Source organism: Juglans microcarpa x Juglans regia, chromosome 7S, assembly GCF_004785595.1.
Source record: "Juglans microcarpa x Juglans regia isolate MS1-56 chromosome 7S, Jm3101_v1.0, whole genome shotgun sequence".
Classification (NCBI taxonomy): Eukaryota; Viridiplantae; Streptophyta; class Magnoliopsida; order Fagales; family Juglandaceae; genus Juglans; species Juglans microcarpa x Juglans regia.
In genome coordinates this window covers 589,651-607,661 of record NC_054607.1, presented here as the reverse complement: position 1 = coordinate 607,661, position 18,011 = coordinate 589,651, and the positions used below count along the sequence as shown (strand labels likewise).

The 18,011-nt window shown below is 35.6% G+C and overlaps 1 protein-coding gene across 2 annotated transcripts; it reads right to left on the bottom strand.

Annotated features, from left to right (window-relative positions):
* Nucleotides 1-203: 203 nt before the first annotated feature.
* Nucleotides 204-15,665, bottom strand: LOC121240742 (protein transport protein SEC31 homolog B). Of its 2 annotated transcripts, none has more exons than XM_041138280.1 (22): nucleotides 15,070-15,665; nucleotides 14,127-14,181; nucleotides 13,888-14,010; nucleotides 13,630-13,726; nucleotides 13,515-13,551; nucleotides 13,281-13,386; nucleotides 13,114-13,171; nucleotides 11,563-11,660; nucleotides 11,264-11,383; nucleotides 10,206-10,248; nucleotides 8,919-9,040; nucleotides 8,712-8,839; nucleotides 8,071-8,629; nucleotides 7,777-7,869; nucleotides 6,482-6,667; nucleotides 6,187-6,400; nucleotides 2,532-2,632; nucleotides 2,230-2,388; nucleotides 1,841-1,966; nucleotides 1,431-1,713; nucleotides 811-1,049; nucleotides 204-701 (listed from the first exon to the last, which is right to left on the bottom strand). In XM_041138280.1, exons 1-22 carry the CDS (start codon nucleotides 15,390-15,392, stop codon nucleotides 606-608), a joined length of 3,366 nt encoding a protein of 1,121 aa, XP_040994214.1. In that variant the 5' UTR covers nucleotides 15,393-15,665; the 3' UTR covers nucleotides 204-605. The 2 variants fall into 2 exon arrangements, with proteins under 2 accessions (XP_040994214.1, XP_040994215.1); XM_041138281.1 differs by having other exon boundaries at nucleotides 2,233-2,388; nucleotides 15,070-15,663.
* Between the last annotated feature and the right edge of the window lie 2,346 nt (nucleotides 15,666-18,011).

Here is an 18,011-nt window from a genome sequence, read left to right as displayed (position 1 = left end):
CCCCTTCCCGGTAAGAGATTTTAGGTTCAATACACAAGGGGGGCAGGTTTTAGTACGGATAATGCTTCATTGCAGAATACCTCACCACAGAAGAGGCAGAAAACAAGAAAAAAAAAAGGCCTTGTTAGACGACACCTTGATATTAAAGAACAGATAATAATAATAATAATAAACGTAATAATTACATTCAAATGCCACTGATCTCAACGAAACATGTTATATTATTATTCAAAACTGTGCGTTTCTATTAATAATAACATCACAAAGGTGGTACAATTTTTTGTGGCCAAAATAAGGACACTAGGTGACAACAGAAAACAGCTTGTACCAGCTCACTGAGACCGAAAACATTGAAAAAGGAAAGGTAAAGCATCTATGAATTTTTAGAATTCAAAAAGAAGAAAAGAAAAACTATTTCCAACTACTACCAGTATTAAATAAAAAACAATCGGCACCATTCTATCAATGTCCTGAGAACTATCTCCACTAACAGCATCCAAAAATAGCACTCTAAAGAAGCCATTCTTGTGTACATTGAAGAAAGGATTATCGCCCAAGCAGATTTAACCCACTCAATGCAAAATGTTACCTATCCAATTATTTCTTCAGCTCAATCTCACGTTCTGCCTAGTCTTGATCATTCGCTTTAGTGTAGCTAGCCAGAAGTTGCACTCGTCCCACTCGCTAGTTGTAAGAAGTACCTGAACCAGGACGAAACAAAAGAAAAACAATTAGAACTTGCTATGACAAGGTTTTTTATTTTTTTCCTTTTTCTTTTTTTATAAGTTAATGAATCAGATATAGCTGTACCTGGATTTGAAGAGCAGTACTGAAATCTCCATTGTCCAAAGCCTGGCAGAGCTGAACAAGCTTATCAGCAGCATTTTTGGATATGTCCCCGCTGTTGAGTTTTGCAAACAAGGCACCTAATTTCCTGGAATTGTCTTCTATTTCACGCTTCTTGGCTGGATTTGCGCGTGAACCACCCAGCGCTTCTGATGTCTCATTGAAAAGTCTTGTCAATGTTGCAATGACAGGTTTCTGGTGGACTGGGGGAATTAAGTAATAACAACCACAAAGTTAGCATGAAATGGGTGAATAAGAATGCACATAGCTTAAAAACCTATATGAAATTAACATCAGCACACTAAATGAATCCAAAATTGAAGAAAAATAAAACAACTTTCAGGAGGCATGAAAGGACTTTGCCATTCAAGAGTTACAAGATACTTGTTTGCTTCCTTGTATTTTAACCGAGGGCAATCCCCACTGTTCTTCGTATATTTTCATTTGATGAGTTTGGAGTAAGCCAAATGTGAAACTAAACTAATGTGAAATTCAAAGAATCATGGAATCATTGAGAGCCAGGGGATCTTCAGGTCTAGGGAGGCCTCATTGAATTAAGTGAAATATCATATATAACAAACTACCTGGAACGTTTGAAGTATCAACTGTCTGTACAGTAGGTGGTGGAGCAGCAGGTGTAACAGTTGGTTGTGCCAATGCTGCCTGAGTAGGACTGGGTGGTTGTAGTGACCCCATCCCAGGTCTTTGAACAAGCCCCGAATTAACTGGCATAAATCCCTTTGGGGGAGGGGAGGGGGCTACCATCTGTGGCATTTTATGGCCAGGAACTGAGCCCGGATGTGATGTAACAGGTGCAGCCGGACCAATCCCAGGTGGAATAGGTTGATAACCAGGGTTAGTGGTTCCCTGAAACACAGGGAAAAAATTTTAAGATATGTATATGTGTGTGTACATATATATATATATATATATATAGAGAGAGAGAGAGAGAGAGAGAGAGAGAGAGAGAGAGAACAAAAGTATATCTGCATACAGGATACAACTGAGAACCCAATGTGGGCTGCTGATATTGCTCTGCATTTTTCAGTGCAGGAGGAGTTGCAGGAATAAAGGGCCTAGCGACAGGTTGAGTGGCGACAGGAGGTGCTGGAAAATTTGGCTGGTGGGAAGGAAAAAAGGTCATAAAACTCACATAATATGACTATTTAGAGTCAACAAAATTAACATGCTGAATGCTAGAAGTTTCTTAAATGACATAAAACAATAAACTTTACATACTATGACACAGGCAATAGAGGGATCAAGGTCAATTCAGAAGATTTATATATGAACTACATCCCGCCATAAGGGTGTGAATATAAATAGAAACAAAATGAAAATATGCTAGAAGTACTTGATGAAGCCTGAAGCCATAACACAAACTACCTGAGACGGTGTCTGGGATGGAAGGAATAAATTTGGTTGCTGATATGAGCCAGGAGCACCATATCCCCCTCCATAAGGAGCACCAGAAGGATGTTGATAATTCCCACCATATTGACTGCTAGGAACACTTGGTTGCGTATGTGATGTTGCTGTTTCCTAAGCAGCAATCATCATTGGAAAAACAGACATAAGAATACCCTCAAAGTAGCAAAACAAAGTTGGCAATTAAACAGCATTTGAAACCTCTCTCTCTCCCTCACACACACACACACACACACAGAGATTCACGAATAGAGCACCTGATAATAAGATTGAGAGGCATCAACCAAGCCAAAATTGGATTGATCAGCACCATATACTGCTGCACTTAGTGTTTGAGAGTTTTCAACAGCTTCTTTCTCTGCAACAAATGTAAAAGAAATTCATAAATTGAAACTAAATATGGAGGCAAAAGAGAAGACAATATGAGAGGGTAGGCTCCACAAAAAATAGCTTAATCAAGAGAGAAGTTAACCATCTGATTATTCAATATGGAAAATGATTAACTTACCACTCTTTTCTAACTATTTTACAACTCTATAAGAAAGGAGGGTAGCTTTGTAAAATTAAAATTCATTTTTAAAGAAGTGGCACAATTGCTAATTTGCATTGGTTGATTGTAACATGGGCTGTAAAATAGTTGTAAGTGTATCATTACTCTTTCCAGATATTTTTATACAAGGCTAATTGAAGATGGCAATTCAAAATGCACCCTGCGCCTTGAAGCAATTTTGTCCCTCAAGGGAGCCACATTGGTCAAACCCGCACCAGTCGACTGGCAATGGCAAAGAAACCAGAAATCTTGGGTTTAATTCCCCTTATCTTACTTCGTGCATGTGACTTGTGGGCAATTATTACCATGAGTGAAAACTTTTTTTTTATAAGTAAAAATATTATATATATCAATAGGAGTAACCAAGTACACTAGATGTATACAAGAAAACATCTAGCCCATACTAGAGAGCTCCAAATGACCCAAAAAGCCCGTGAAAAACTACCCAAAATACACCAAACCCGAATTGGAATACCACCTCCCCAACCCCAACCCCTTATTTCCCTTAAGACTAATACTCCACCCGAAACTCCCTCTATGAGAATGTCTTCATAATGCCCTCCATCTAGTCTTCCCTCGACTTGAGCTACCACCCTTAGCGTCGTAGTTGATTGTCCAAGAAAGACACTTTAACTCCCTGCTTTTCTTAAAATTTGATTTGGTTTCAACCGAGTAGCTCGCCTCAATCGCAGTGAGTAGTGCTTTAAATTGGCCTTCACATCCTCCATGTGAAAGCCCCACGATATGCTAAATCTCGTTAACCTTACGCAGAACTCAATCTGATGGTAAACCCGCTACATCGTTTATCGGAGGAAGAGAAACCAAGAAAACAACATTATCCCCAGACATAGTACCCAACTGCACTCCCGACCTTAGACATTCCTCCTCACAAGGCACCAATGACAAACTCATAATTTCCTCCCAGCCATATCCTACATTCAAATCTCAAACCTACTCAACAGCTATATGGTTGCTATCCATTGTTGCTATCACCATTAAAGGTTCCTCCCCTTCATCGATGAGGACATTGCTTGTATGTGATCCACCCCCCCGACGATCCTTTATGTGCCACTTTGTCAAACCCTATTGCTCCCTTAGGAGACATAGAACAGGTAGGGGAAGCACTACCTTCTGTTATCCCATTTTCATCTTCTTAAAAAGGCTCGTTTGTTTCTTCCAAAGTACTCAACCCTAGAAGGACCCCCATCTTCAACTGAAAGTGAACCCTGAAAAAAAAGTACCAACCCCATTTGCAACTGGTGATTTGAGGGCCGTCAGATGACAAGCTACTAATGTCTTGAGTGACATCGGCGTGAACAGTGATGCCGGCATCCAACGACCCTATTTGTGACGGCGTCGAAACGCCCTTTGTTGGCGCACTCGAGTCCTTCAAACCAGTAGGATCTACCCCCCCCCCCCTTCTCCCCCCTCCCCTCGTCTATTTTCGACCCACCACCCAAACCCATGACTAGATCCAGCCCCTTATCCACTTTAATCATGAGATCTCTCACATACTCCATAATTCCCATCAATTGAGCTTTGACAGCCCACAAGACCCCCTCCACTTCTCCCAATGTCACCTGACAGCCTTTGTCTCCTACAAATGCCTTACCCTTTCCTTCTGCCAGGAAGCTATTCTCGGCCGGACTACCCTCCAGTGACCTCAACACCGAAGCGTACGAGGCACCTTTGACCGAGGCACCATCAATGAAAACTACTCTCAATTATAACAACTCAAGTATAGAAAGCTAATCTTGGGGGTGGGGGTGGCCAAAACTCAATTGCTTACTTATTGATGTTACTCTTCTGCAGTGGCGGAACCAACATTTTCTCTAAGGGGGGGCCAAATTTTCTAGTGTTACACATTGAGATTCAACAATCATAAAAACATAACTATATACATATATAAAAAATTAGATCTCGATAATTTGCAACATACACGTACAAATAAAATTCTAAAAATACGTCTTAATATATGCTTCAAATTTTTTACAATAATGTTTCATGAAATAATGTTCATCCATTATTATTTTTGTAATGAAATATTTAGAATTTATTTGCTTCATAGAAACTATAAAGTGATCTTTTATAATGTCATCTTTCATTCTATTATGTAAGCTAGTTTATTAAGTTTCATATAAACTCTAGATATTTTCGTGTCACATGAAGCATATAATACTATAATAGAGACATTAAATAAGTTTTTTCTTGCTCAATGAAGTCTAGAGGATAAAACCTCTCAACTATTTTCCATATAAATCACCAACCTTAAATGATTTTCTTGTATTTTTACTTTGTATTCCATATTAAGAAGCCTAATATTGTATAACAAAAAACTTTTGGATCCATATTAATAAGTATATTATTTCTCCTAAACTTAGTTTTGATTTAATTTTGGTGAGACCACACTCTTGAAAATAAATAGTGTATAGAAATTATACAAAATTCTGGGACTATAGGAAAAAAATTGGAGACATTTCTAAGTATATTGGAATTTTATAAAATTTTGCAGAGCATATGGGGATTATAAATTTTTTTAGGGGGGCCATTTCTATATTTATAAAATTATGATTAAAAACTAGGGTATATTTTGATTTTTCAAAAAATTGTGGCCCCCCCTAGATAAAGGTAGGTCTGCACTGCTCTCCTGTACCAGATTCTGAAATATTTAACATTGTAGGTTAAAAACAGATAGATGATTGGTATATAAAACTTTGGTTGAGTAATGATTAAATTGTAAGCTGAATTTTGCTTTCTTATTTTTGGTTCCATCAGAAGGTAACCTGGGCCATTGGTTACATAAAAGAAAGTATCCCATTCCTAGCCCATAAAAACCACCAAAATAGAAACTAGACTAGGGCATTACTCCACCAGCCAATCCCTAAAAATTTACAGTGTTGTCACCAACAAACAAATTATTGAAGAACATCCAAATGCCACATTATAAACTCATGGATAAGCTCATGATTTAGAAAATCAAAATACTCTAGAACATATAACTATGAAAATTTGTCATTCAACAAAAGAAGATAGTAAGAACGAAATGAACATCCTTGCTATATACAACAGAACTCAAGCTACAAATGACTTCATCAGTAACGTCATTGGAAAAATACCAATTGCTACAACCTTGTTATATGAATTAGTCCAGAAACAAATATGATCATATTGAAAATGACAAATTTATACATATAACTTCAGGCAAAACAGCAGTATAACAAAAGGAAGAATAGGAGAGTGTTTTACAAATTTAAATGAAAAATAACATATGCCAAAAATAAGTAAAAAAAAAATGAGAGAATTTCGTCCAGCAACCAAGGGGGTTCAAACACTACATCAAAGATATTAATAAAAGCTCATACCAGGTACCGTAGACAATGCAATGCGATCTCTTAAGATCACAAGCTCTGGTGACAATTCATCAGAGCCCAAAAGTTTAAGGTACTCCATGGCTGTTGTTAAAAGCCCTTGGCTTGCTAAGATTTCAGCATATTTCTCAACAAGCTTACACAAAGATGCACTGAATCGTTTTTGCCCGGTTGCCAACGCAAGGACAATCGTCTTTTCCATCAATTCCTAATAAAATAATGGAAAAAGGAAAAATAAGCTTTCTCGCAATACATGCATAACTGAACCTCTCAAACTAATGAAATTAACCTGAAGAAGATCGACGTAGGATTTCCCTTCATGCTCAGTTTGAAGACTCCTCGACCAGATTTCCACAGTTTTATCAATATTTCCAGCACAAATATAACAAAGAGTAGCGGCCAACGTGTTACCAGCATTCAAGAGTTTAGAAGCAAGTGTGTCACAGAGCACAGTCCATTCCTCTCTCTGTGCAAACTGTTAACTGAAGATGATTAATTAAAAGCAAAAATTGATTGTACTTGATGCAATAATTTCTTGATCAATAAAAATATTACTTCCACTTGAAACTATTTCATATAATTACAACTAAGTAATAGCCATAATTTCAGAGAAATGAAACAAATAAGTTAGTCCAAAAAATGCCAAAGAAAACACATTCCAGATATTCATGAAACTAAATGCAGCTATTGGGGAAGTGAGGTCAGTCATGCAAGGATGTATCTCTATATTTATTTATTTATTTGTTTTGATTGGTAAATTATAATTTTGTTGGGGTTAGAAAATAGGCGGAGTCAAGTCCATGGGGTGGATAAAAGAGTGGATATATAATATCTGCAATCGTGAACATGAAAATAAGAAAAACTGCAGGTGAATAATGCACATTAAGGCCTTTTTTGTGTAACAAGGTATTCTCAAGTATTCTCATATATTCTCATATATTTCCTTCCCAAACATCACTAGAGCACAAGACACTTTTCAATTTCAAATCTTCAACTTTTCATCTAATTATTACCTAATCATTACAACTTTACAAACTTCAAAACAAAACACAAAAAACAATACAACTTTTTCAAATTTCAAAACAAAAATTATATTCAAACAATTTTTTTAACTTTATAATATTTTTATTTAACTTTTTATCTCTCCTTTCTCAAAATCCAATAAAACATTTTAACTCAAATCATTTCATTACTATTCACAGATATTCTGAGATATTCTATGGCCTTGTTTGGATACAAAAATCATCTCAACTCATCTCATCTAATTATTACAACTTTCCCAAACTTCCAAACAAAATACAATAAACAATTCAACTTTTTCAAGTCCCAAAACAAAAATAATATTCTAACAATATTTATTCAATTTAACTTTCATCTCATCTCAACTCACTATCCAAACCACCCCTAAGTGTCCAATCAAGTCCTAAAACTCCAAAACAATGATGATAATGATGGGGCAAAAGCTCAGCAATGTAATTTTTTCTGTATAGTAATAAAAAAATTCATTCAAATGCACCTCCTGTAAGAATGTGTTGACATATCACAATACAAAACATTTTATTTATTAAGAGTTATGAAACTTACACTACAGAGAAGAGCAAGGGTTTCTTTCCAGAACTTCAGGGGTCTAGTATTAACAATGCTCAAGAGATCATTCTTCACCATAGCAGAAACAACCTGAAAGTGAAAATGAAGCATGCCATGAGAGTCCTCCAAAATCCATAACAAATAAAAGATTGACGAGATGGAATGGTATATGTATCTCCGATCCCTTTACAAGGAGCGATATGTTCATTAAGTTAAATATGAAGCTCTTCAAGATATTCTTAACTTATCAAAGGAAAAAAAAAGGCTCTTCAAGATGAATATTCGAACTACCTTTAGGTAAGGTGAATGGCTCGTCCTAAAGTATTGATCACGAGTGCTCTCCCACAAAGATGGACCGCCAACGTGGGCAATAACTAAAGCATCAGCCATTTTATTTGCAGATATGCACTGTGCAACTGCCCCCTTGTAATCTCCAACAATTAAAGCACGTTGGACACCATCATTAAATGTAGGGTCGACACTCTCCCCAACTCCATCTGGTTCTTGTTGCAATTGTTCCAAACCATCCGCAGCATCCGGTATAGCAAAATTATCATGAGAGGTTGACAAAGGTGTATCAGCCTTGGGGCTAGGGATATTGTTAAAGAAGTCTTCCCCATTATCAGTAGGGAAAATGGTGGCTTCTTTATCATCCCCAAATCCAACCTTCTCCGCCACAACATCCTCAAGTCCAACTGCATTTACTTCCTGGGAGAGAGTATCTTGGTCACTCTCTTTTTCATCAGTAGGTACACTGAAACCAAGGTGGGCAAGCAGCTTTGTCCTAGCTGTCCCATCATCTTCAAACATAACCTTCAAGAAGCTCCAAGTTTCTCGGTCATCCTCCACTCTATTAAATAAACTCATAAGGTTTCTTATTGCAGAAAAAGAAAATAATAAAAATAATCCATTCCCCAGTACAGGTAACATACTCAGACTCTTGTGACTTCTTATCACACAGTACCCTCAACGAAGACCTTTCGCCATTTTGTATTGCAGCTTCAAATTCAGATGATCGACCAACCAAACTGTCTTCAGTAACTAAGTTGTGCACATAAACCTGTACAAAGAGGGAAAATATGAAAAAAAAAAAATCCTAATTCCTAACAAAACAAAGAGGTACTGATCAATAGAGATACCTCTGAACCACCAGCTGGAACACCTGCAGGAGAGGACCTAGGGCAAAACCACACAAGCTTGCCACCAAAGCCAAAAGATGCCCCAACAGGACGTTTATACCATTTTGGAGCCCTCAGAGGACCTGCACGGAAGAGACTGATGTAAAAAGAGCTCCTAGGACATTGAATTTCCCAGGCACTAGAATGAGTTACAAGAAATTAGCAGCAGAGGATTTTTTATATTCTTTGGAATGGGGGGTTGCTGGAGATACATATCAGTTCTTATTTGCTGCATCAGTCCACAAATCCCTTCTTAGGATGCATAATTTTTTTTCTTCCCTACATGAAATCACTACTAACCAACTAATGATCTACGGAAATTACCCATTAAAAGTCAAACGTTGTGGCAGCCCACCCAAGTCTCTCTAGTTTTAGCTTCCAAGATTTCCTTGATCTCCTTTCTCTAATTATGTGTAATGTAATTTAAAATTACTTTGATGATACCTTTGTTTCTTTTTCTTGATTATTTTTAAACCTAATCCTATTTAAAAATGACAAAACTTGCTTAAACAAACTGATTAAAGGAACTGAAAATAAAACCTAAAATAGAAAGTTCAAAAATTCAGATAAAATGAACGTATTAGATTGAACTGAATAAATGTTCTAACAAGAAACTATTTGAACAAAATAAATAAATATACCTGTTCAAGTGTATGTTACCTCAAAGCACTCCAACAATGTAAGTTCAAGAATATCATTCCTTTTTTTTTTTTATTGGTAAAATAACTCCCTTAATGGGCCCGGAAGTTCCATTTAGAACAAAGGCCAACACCTACGTATGCATTGATACTGTGTGTATACTTACTTTATCTAGAACCTTCCTAATACACCAAAAATGGCTTAACGATCAATACATATGTCATATTCCTACTTGTCAACACAATCCTAAAATTTTGAGAAAGGATTGATAGATGAGTTGAAGACAGAAATCCAAGACAAAGCCTACTTCCTCTGATCTGAACCATTTAATAACTAACCGGTCTAACATATCAGGGAAAACATTAAAATCTTTATTATTTTTACTTATCAAAAAAAAAAACATATCAGGGAAAACATTCTATGTCCCCCCCCCCCCCCTTCCCCGGGCGGGGAGGGGTATTTTTAAGGAGGTGGCCAACAGTTAGTGCACATAAGCTCTAGAACCAGTACACTATCAACCACTATGTGAAATCTGAACTTATCAAAAAAAAAACTATGTGAAATCTGATACTATAGTTCATGACACCCAATCCGCAAAACATGCATTACCTGCACCAAACACATTCTCTCCAACACCATACCGACTGCAACCCTGGAAAAGGATGAGTAAAACCCATTAATAAAGATGGAAACAAAAGACGACTCAGAGGTAAGCCATTTAACAAATGAGTCAACCAGTTCTACTAGAGTAGAGAAACCAATAAAAGAAAACATTAATAATATCACAAAACCGTCTTGGTAATCTTTAGGGTACGTTTGAATCCTCAACTCCTCTCAACTCATCATTACAACTTTTTCAAATTCCAACACAAAAATATAATAAACAATTCAACTTTTTCAAATCTCAAAATAATAATAATATTAAAAAATATATATTCTAACAAATTTTATCATCTCAACTCAACTCAACTCAACTCAATTTAACATCCAAACGCAGCCTTGGTAGTTTCAAGACCAAGTTTCCATAGAAACTTTGCTCCACATGCCAAAGCCCGCTTAGATTAAAAGGGCATATAACATGGATAAAAAAATGGAGAATCGATAAATCATTTGCTTTTATATTGTGAGGTGGCTGGGGAGTTATGGGATGGTATCCTTAATAGAGCCGGGCTGAGTTGGGTCATGCCTAAGAGTGTGGTGGAACTGCTAGCGTGCTGGAACGGGAGGCATAATAGCACTCAACTGGCAACAATGTGGTGAATGATACCTTTGTGCTTAATGTGGTGTCTATGATCGAAAAAGAATGATAGGTGTTTTAACAACAAGGAACGTGCAGTGGGGGAAATCAGGAATTTTTTTATATTTTCTCTTTTACAGTGGTTTTCTGCTATTGTATTGAAGGGTAGGAATGTCCATGAGTCTCTATATTCTTTTCAGCTCACTAGAATGTAATTAGGTGTCTCACTTTGTATACTTCCTATGTACTTGGGCATTGCCTAGTTTCATTCTATTCAATAAAAATACTTATTTACTTATAAAAAAAAAATGTTCATCACTTTCTCCACTTGCTTCCGTTGTAATTGTACCCAATTTGTCATCGGTTGTAACGAGACTCAAATAAAGCAAAACCTTTCACTCAAATCCATGAGAATAAAATAGGTAGATACCTCAACGTTGTAAAAGCCGACTTTTCCATCGAATGAAGATGCCGATATGACCCCGGGTATCTTTGGATACCAGTGTACATCGAAATTCCAGTTGTTTCCAGCAGGCAATTCACAGACAATCTGAGTCAAAAGCTTTTTTTCATAAGTGACAATCTAAGTCAAAACTAAAACAAAGCATCAACATGGTGCAAAGTATTCTCCACTGAAACCACAATCCAGGATAAAAATCATAATAGGAGGAGATTTATTAAAATCAATTTAAAAAATATGAGGTCATGGTAAGAAGGCAAACTTCATACCTCACCAGAAACAGTGTCCCAGCAAATAGTCCGACTATCTTTGGCACAAGTAATCAAATAGGAACTGTCAATGGGACACCAAGCCATCGCAATTACACCTGGTGTAATACATATGCCAAAAAGGCACAAAATATCAAAAGCAAGCATGGCAAAACAAAAACGATTATGATACATTTGGATGTTGGAAAGAACGGGAACAGCTTAGCTAAAACTATTATTGTATCGTTGAAAGTAAAACTACTTCACACTCAGTGGCAACAAGAAACACATATATGAGTTTGAGCCTTCATACAAGTAAGAAATTACGAAACAAAAGGTATTACAATGTAGTATGTGGCATCCCCGGGAATAGTCAAGACGCTGTTCCCGGACACCTGGTGCCAATCAAAAAAAGTATATGGCATCCATTTACATATATAATAAAGCAACAATCAGTAAACATTTAAACTTCCGGTAGTGGAAAATTTTTTTAATGCTATTTAAGCTCTATTTGGATAATGAAAGTATTTCATCTTATCTCATCCCATCGCATCATTTCAACTTTTCCAAATTCTCAAACAAAATATAATAAACAATTCAACTTTCTCAATTCTCAAAATAATAATAATATTAAAAAATAATATTCTAACAATATTTTATTCAACTTTCAACTTTCATCTCAACTCATCTCATCTCATCTCAACTCACTATCCAAACGGCACTTTAAAGTCAAATTAGGGTGCAAATTTCACAATCAAACTATATCAATCATAAGGATCAGACTCTGGCTTGGACAACTTCGATAATCATGTCGAGTCAATTTCTTTGACAAGTTTGCAATTGACCCTGCTTACATAGCCACCCTACTCATTGAGATATAATATGTGTGCATGTATAAATATGCACATTAGTTTCACATTATACCTGATGTAACCCTTTTAAATATTACACTACTTAATAGCTCTCACATATTGCAACACTTAATAAATTCTCAAAATATCAATACCATTGCAAACCAGCCTTTAGATATATGACCTCTAGAAGCACATCATACTTGGAAAATAACATAAAAAAAAAAAAATGATAAGAAATTTATTAAACCACGTAATTAGGCATAGCCCAAGAACAATAACATAAAAATTGAGCATTAAGAACTACATTGCACAGAGTTATAGTCTTTTTATAATTTAAAAGTACATTAAGCGAGCAGTTTTTTTAGTCTTTAGTAAATGACAATGAATGATATGAAATTTCAAATGCAAGACAAGCACATGGAGGATATGCCATCCAATGGTAGACTTGAAAAAATATTAATATAGTCAGATGTTACCAAGTGGTATAAAATGACACAGCTACACCGATTGTAACTAAAACCAGTCCACTCTAAAAGATTCAATATCACAGGAATGAGGGAGAGGAACCACAACATATTGGATAACCTAAACAAAATGTCTAAGACAGCAGGCCTTATATAGGAAAGTTCATTCACTCATAGTCTACTACTTGCATGATAAATTCAAAAATTTTAAAAGCAATGCAAAAGCTAAAATAAAATCCTATCAGTGTCATTACCTTTAGTATGTCCCGTGAACTCTTTAAGAGGTGACATTACGTTCCGCACATCCCACAGCTGCTTAGACAAACATTACAATAAATTAGAGACCAGAACACTTATTTTTCCAAAAACATAACCTGAAAAAAAAAACCACAAAAAGCACCATCAGTCACAAAATCAATACCCTAACAGAAGGTGAATTATCTTCATCCGATGCAACAACAAGATGAGTAGCAAAATCAGGATTCCACTGCAAAACAGAGCACCTCCTTCTAACGGGGTCCGAAAAGCTGCAAGTTGAAAGAGGCTATGTGAGATGTTCAGAAAGATTGCCCCAGGAATCATATGAGACTGCAGCACTTAAAAAAAAGCGAGCGCAAGCACACAGAAAACTTCACATTAATAGCAAAAAGATTACCTTATTACTGGCTTTTGCTTCTTTAGGTCCCAAACCACTAGATAAAAAAAAAAAATACATCACAGACAATGTGAAATAGAAAACAAATAATTTGAATAACATTTTCCTTCCTCACCAGTTGTCCCATTATATGAAGTGGATGCCAATACATGTTGAACCTTGCTATTCCAAGATAAGCACGAAATCTCTCCTTGTGCAGTTGAGCTGCCACCCTGCAGAAAGTTCTCAGAACATTATTACGTGACTGGGTAAAGTTAATTCGCCATGACTAAAATATAAGGGGAGAGGGAGAGAGAGAGAGAGAGTTGGGTTGAATTCGAATTTTAAATCGTCCAAAATGGATAAACTGGGCATAAACAACTAAACTACATACCCTTAGGGGTGGAAAATGAGAAGGTTCTGCAGGGTTTGCCAAATCCCATATGCAAATTTCACCATCATCAGCCCCAGATGCAAGTAGGTTTGGTGTGATGGTATTAAATTCAAGACCACGCACCTGAAATAGAAAAGAAAATGCTCAATAAAGCATGACTTGCAATCATCAAATATGTTCAAGGATGAAATAACATCAACGAAGAGACGGCTAACATAATGCATAAGTACAATACTTACTGGCCCTTTATGCCGTGAGAGATGTCCAACAAGAGCATTTTCATTTCCTTCAGGGCTGGGAAAAGAAGGAAATAGAAATTTTTTTTTTTTATAAGTAAGAGGTAAATTTTATTGATATGAATGAAATAGGCAAAGCCCGTGTACACGGGAAGAGAACGAAATAGAAAATCATGCAATTATGAAAAAAAAGAAGGCAAAAACTCTCCTAAAATGGCACAATTATGTAGTAGTTGATTCACACAATAACTCAAGAGTCCGGAAAACACAACAAAAGGCCTAATGATTCCTTTCCAAACATTTTATAACAAAGAAAATGCACCAGCACCAATAACCCTTCTCTCTGTTACTCATGAGCCAAATCAGCAAGTTATCACCATTCATTTTTAAATCACAACCATTTCTCAAGTCAAATCACAAATTCAAAAATTACATTCTGTTCCGGTTTCAGGGAAAACATGTATTTCTAACAACAAATTCTAATCACATCAGACGCATGATTCACGGATGCCAACTACCATATTAAAAAAAAATAAAATAAAAAAACTCAAATAACCCTTGGGAGCACGTCAAAATTATAAATTCTCTATCATCTGACTGCGTACAATTGATTAAATTTTGCATTATTTTGATGACTACGAAACCAAACTAAAAATTGCCTCCGAACTGCAAACTCTGCTTTGATTTCAAAAAGGTAACAAAAGGGGGAGAATAACCCACATTCCAATTCACTGGAAGCCGAAACCCCTCAACCTATACAAGTAAAATCAAATATTCACCATCAATACAACTCAATTCGATACTAAATACTCTCTACTTTGACTGGGTGGATCATTATTATTTATTAAATTTTGGTGAAACAATGAACGTCCAATACAAATTTCGGCTTCCCTATTAAGCACAAACTCCCTGAGACCAATTCAATATATATTTCCAGGTCAATTACCGGATCAGACCAAGGGGGTTCCAGATATCAATGGTTCCGTCGACGAGCCCACCCGCAATAAGACCGAGCGAGAACTGCTCGGAAGCGGATCCGGCAGTGGCCTTGCCCCAAGAGAGGCGGTTGAAGCGCTCAGAGCTCGGCGACTCGCCAACAAGAGGCAGCTCCCAATCTTCGGACTGGAAATCGAGCTTGAATATCTCGAGACTGGCTGATGAACTGAACGACAGATCCACGGCCCCCGCCATGGTCCCCGCCGCCATGTACGGCGCGTCCGGCGCCAAAGCGACGGACGCCGATCTACTTACCCCCTTTATCGACGCCATTTGCCTCAAATTCACAAGCTCTAGTCCACCAATCAAAATTCAAATCCCTACCAAATAAAGATATATATGATCTGTTGTATAGAGAGGGAGAGATGAATTGAACTGAGAAAGTGGATCTGGGAAACAAGAAATGGGGGAAAACTAGAGAAGTTAGGGTTTGGATTCTTTGGAAGCGTGGATTTTTTACGATCTGATCTGAAGAGAAATGTATGTGTGAGGGAGTGTCTTTTCTCTCTCTCTCTCCCTCCCTCCCTCCCACCTCTTTTTCTTTTATTTTTGGCTAGGGATTATATTTTCAATTGTCGTTCTTAGTTATTTCATTTTGCGTTTTGGAGGTTGTAGAGAGGAGACCCATGTGAATCGTCCGACATCCAATCATAGAGTGACATGTGTCATGCAATGTTCATTTTTCTTTTTACTTTTTTTTTTTTTAGCGTAGTTTGTTTTAATGAAATGAGTTAAGATAAAAGTTAAAAATCAAATAAAATATTATTTTTATTTTAAAATTTGAAAATGTTGAATTGTTTATTTTATTTTGTATGAAAATTTGAAAAAATTATACTAATTAGATAAGATAAGTTGAGAAGTTTTATGAAAATAAACGAGGTCAAGTATGTTGAATAATTGAAATGCTCCTACTCCTCTAACTTGATTTAGGCCCGGTTTGGATACAATAAGTATTTCATCTCATCATTATGATTTTTTTAAATTTTTACACAAAATATAATAAACAATTTAATTTTTTCAAATTTCAAAATAATAATAATATTAAAAATTAACATTATAATAATATTTTATTTAACTTTTAATTTTCATCTCAACTCACTATTCAAACGGCATATCATAATTAAGCATTTTTATCAACTTAAATTCAGTGTTATGTTTATCTTGGTTTATTAATTGGTTTAGCTCTTGTAGATAAGAGAAATGATAGTTGCAGTCGTGAATGTGTAAGTGCCGTGTAATCACTTTAAAAAAAGTGAATAAATATGGAATCCACATAAAAAAAAATTATTTTTAATAGTGGATTTAACTCTTTTTCAAAACGACTGTATAGTGCTTACATATTTCACGACTATATGTAACATTACTCTGGAGAGAATAATGTTTAAATTATGTATTTTTTTCTAAAATTGCTTTAAAGAATTATTCTCTTGTTTGGAAATACATATGTTAAAATAATTTCCATATCAACTCTTTTTATATATAAAAAAAAAATGTGATTGCTAGTTAGTTAATTTTTTACGATCCTCAAATACTTATACACCATATATAACATATGATTGTAGGTTCAATATATATACACATCTCACACATATATACAAGAAAAATACTAGTCCTACCACCGTATGTGGGTACTAATTGTACTTTTTTTTAACTTAATGATTAAAGAAGTAATTTTTAATGATTTTGTAAATTTTTTTTAAATATTTAAAAAAAATGATAAATAGAAAAAAAAAAATGTTACACGTAGAATTCGAATTCTCAATGTCTCAATGGACGTAGCAGTCCCCTCCCATATATATAGTCGTCATAAGTCCATATTACGTTGAATTTGATCAACACAATTTGGAAAGAAGTCCATATATATTATGTTGAATTTGACTAACACAATTTGGAAAGAAGTCCATATATATTATGTTGAATTTGACTAACACAATTTGGAAAAAGGTTACTGATATATATATATATATATGATGATTAATGTGTCAATAATTTGTATTTAGAATGATAAAGTTGTAATTTTTTATTTGTTCTGTATCTAATGGTCAAAGAAGGGACCACCTATCTTTGTTTTCTTCTTTGTTATTATGATTCATACTTTGTAATCTTTCGATTAGCATATGCCCACATGTTTGAATCAGGGTCATTAGGGTTGCCGAAGTGATTCAGCCTTATAAAAGGCATGTGATGGCTACTGTAGCCGTTAGAGAAAAAAAAAAAAGGGATACATTAGAGAAAGATGCTCCGAGAGAGAGGAATGTTCAAAGAGAAACTTGTAAATCACAGAGAGATTGAGAGAGTTAAGGTCATTCTGATGACCTGAATCTTGTAACCTATACATCCTTGCGATTTGAAGTTTGAATAAGATGATCTCTAGCCAGTTCCTCATGTGGACGTAGATCTGAAAGGATCGAACCACGTTAAATTTTTGTGTTCTTGGTATTTTCGTTCTATTCTCTTATGTTCTATCTGGTTGTGTTTTATTTATGATTTCTTGAATCAATCTTGGTATGTGTTGTTATATTCGGTGTTCTTGTCGAATCACTATTTTCTACAACAATATATATATAAATATATATTTATACTTAAAAGAGGCTATCCACATATGAACAAGAATGAACAGTAATTTATGTTTGACATTTTCTTTCTTCTATTTATGCTCATGTGTTTTTCATTTTCATTTTTCTTCCTTCTTTACCCCTCAGTTTGAGTCGTTTTTCCCTTATCGAGTAGCCTTTTTGTTTTTACCGAATATTCAATTTGAAACGAGTATCCATTTATACTAACATACCGATGTACATCAAACAAACCAAATTGAAAAACCATCGGTAATATGTGTAGATCTAAGACATCCTTAGTTCTAGACACAATGGCTACCGTTTTCGTTGTCTATGT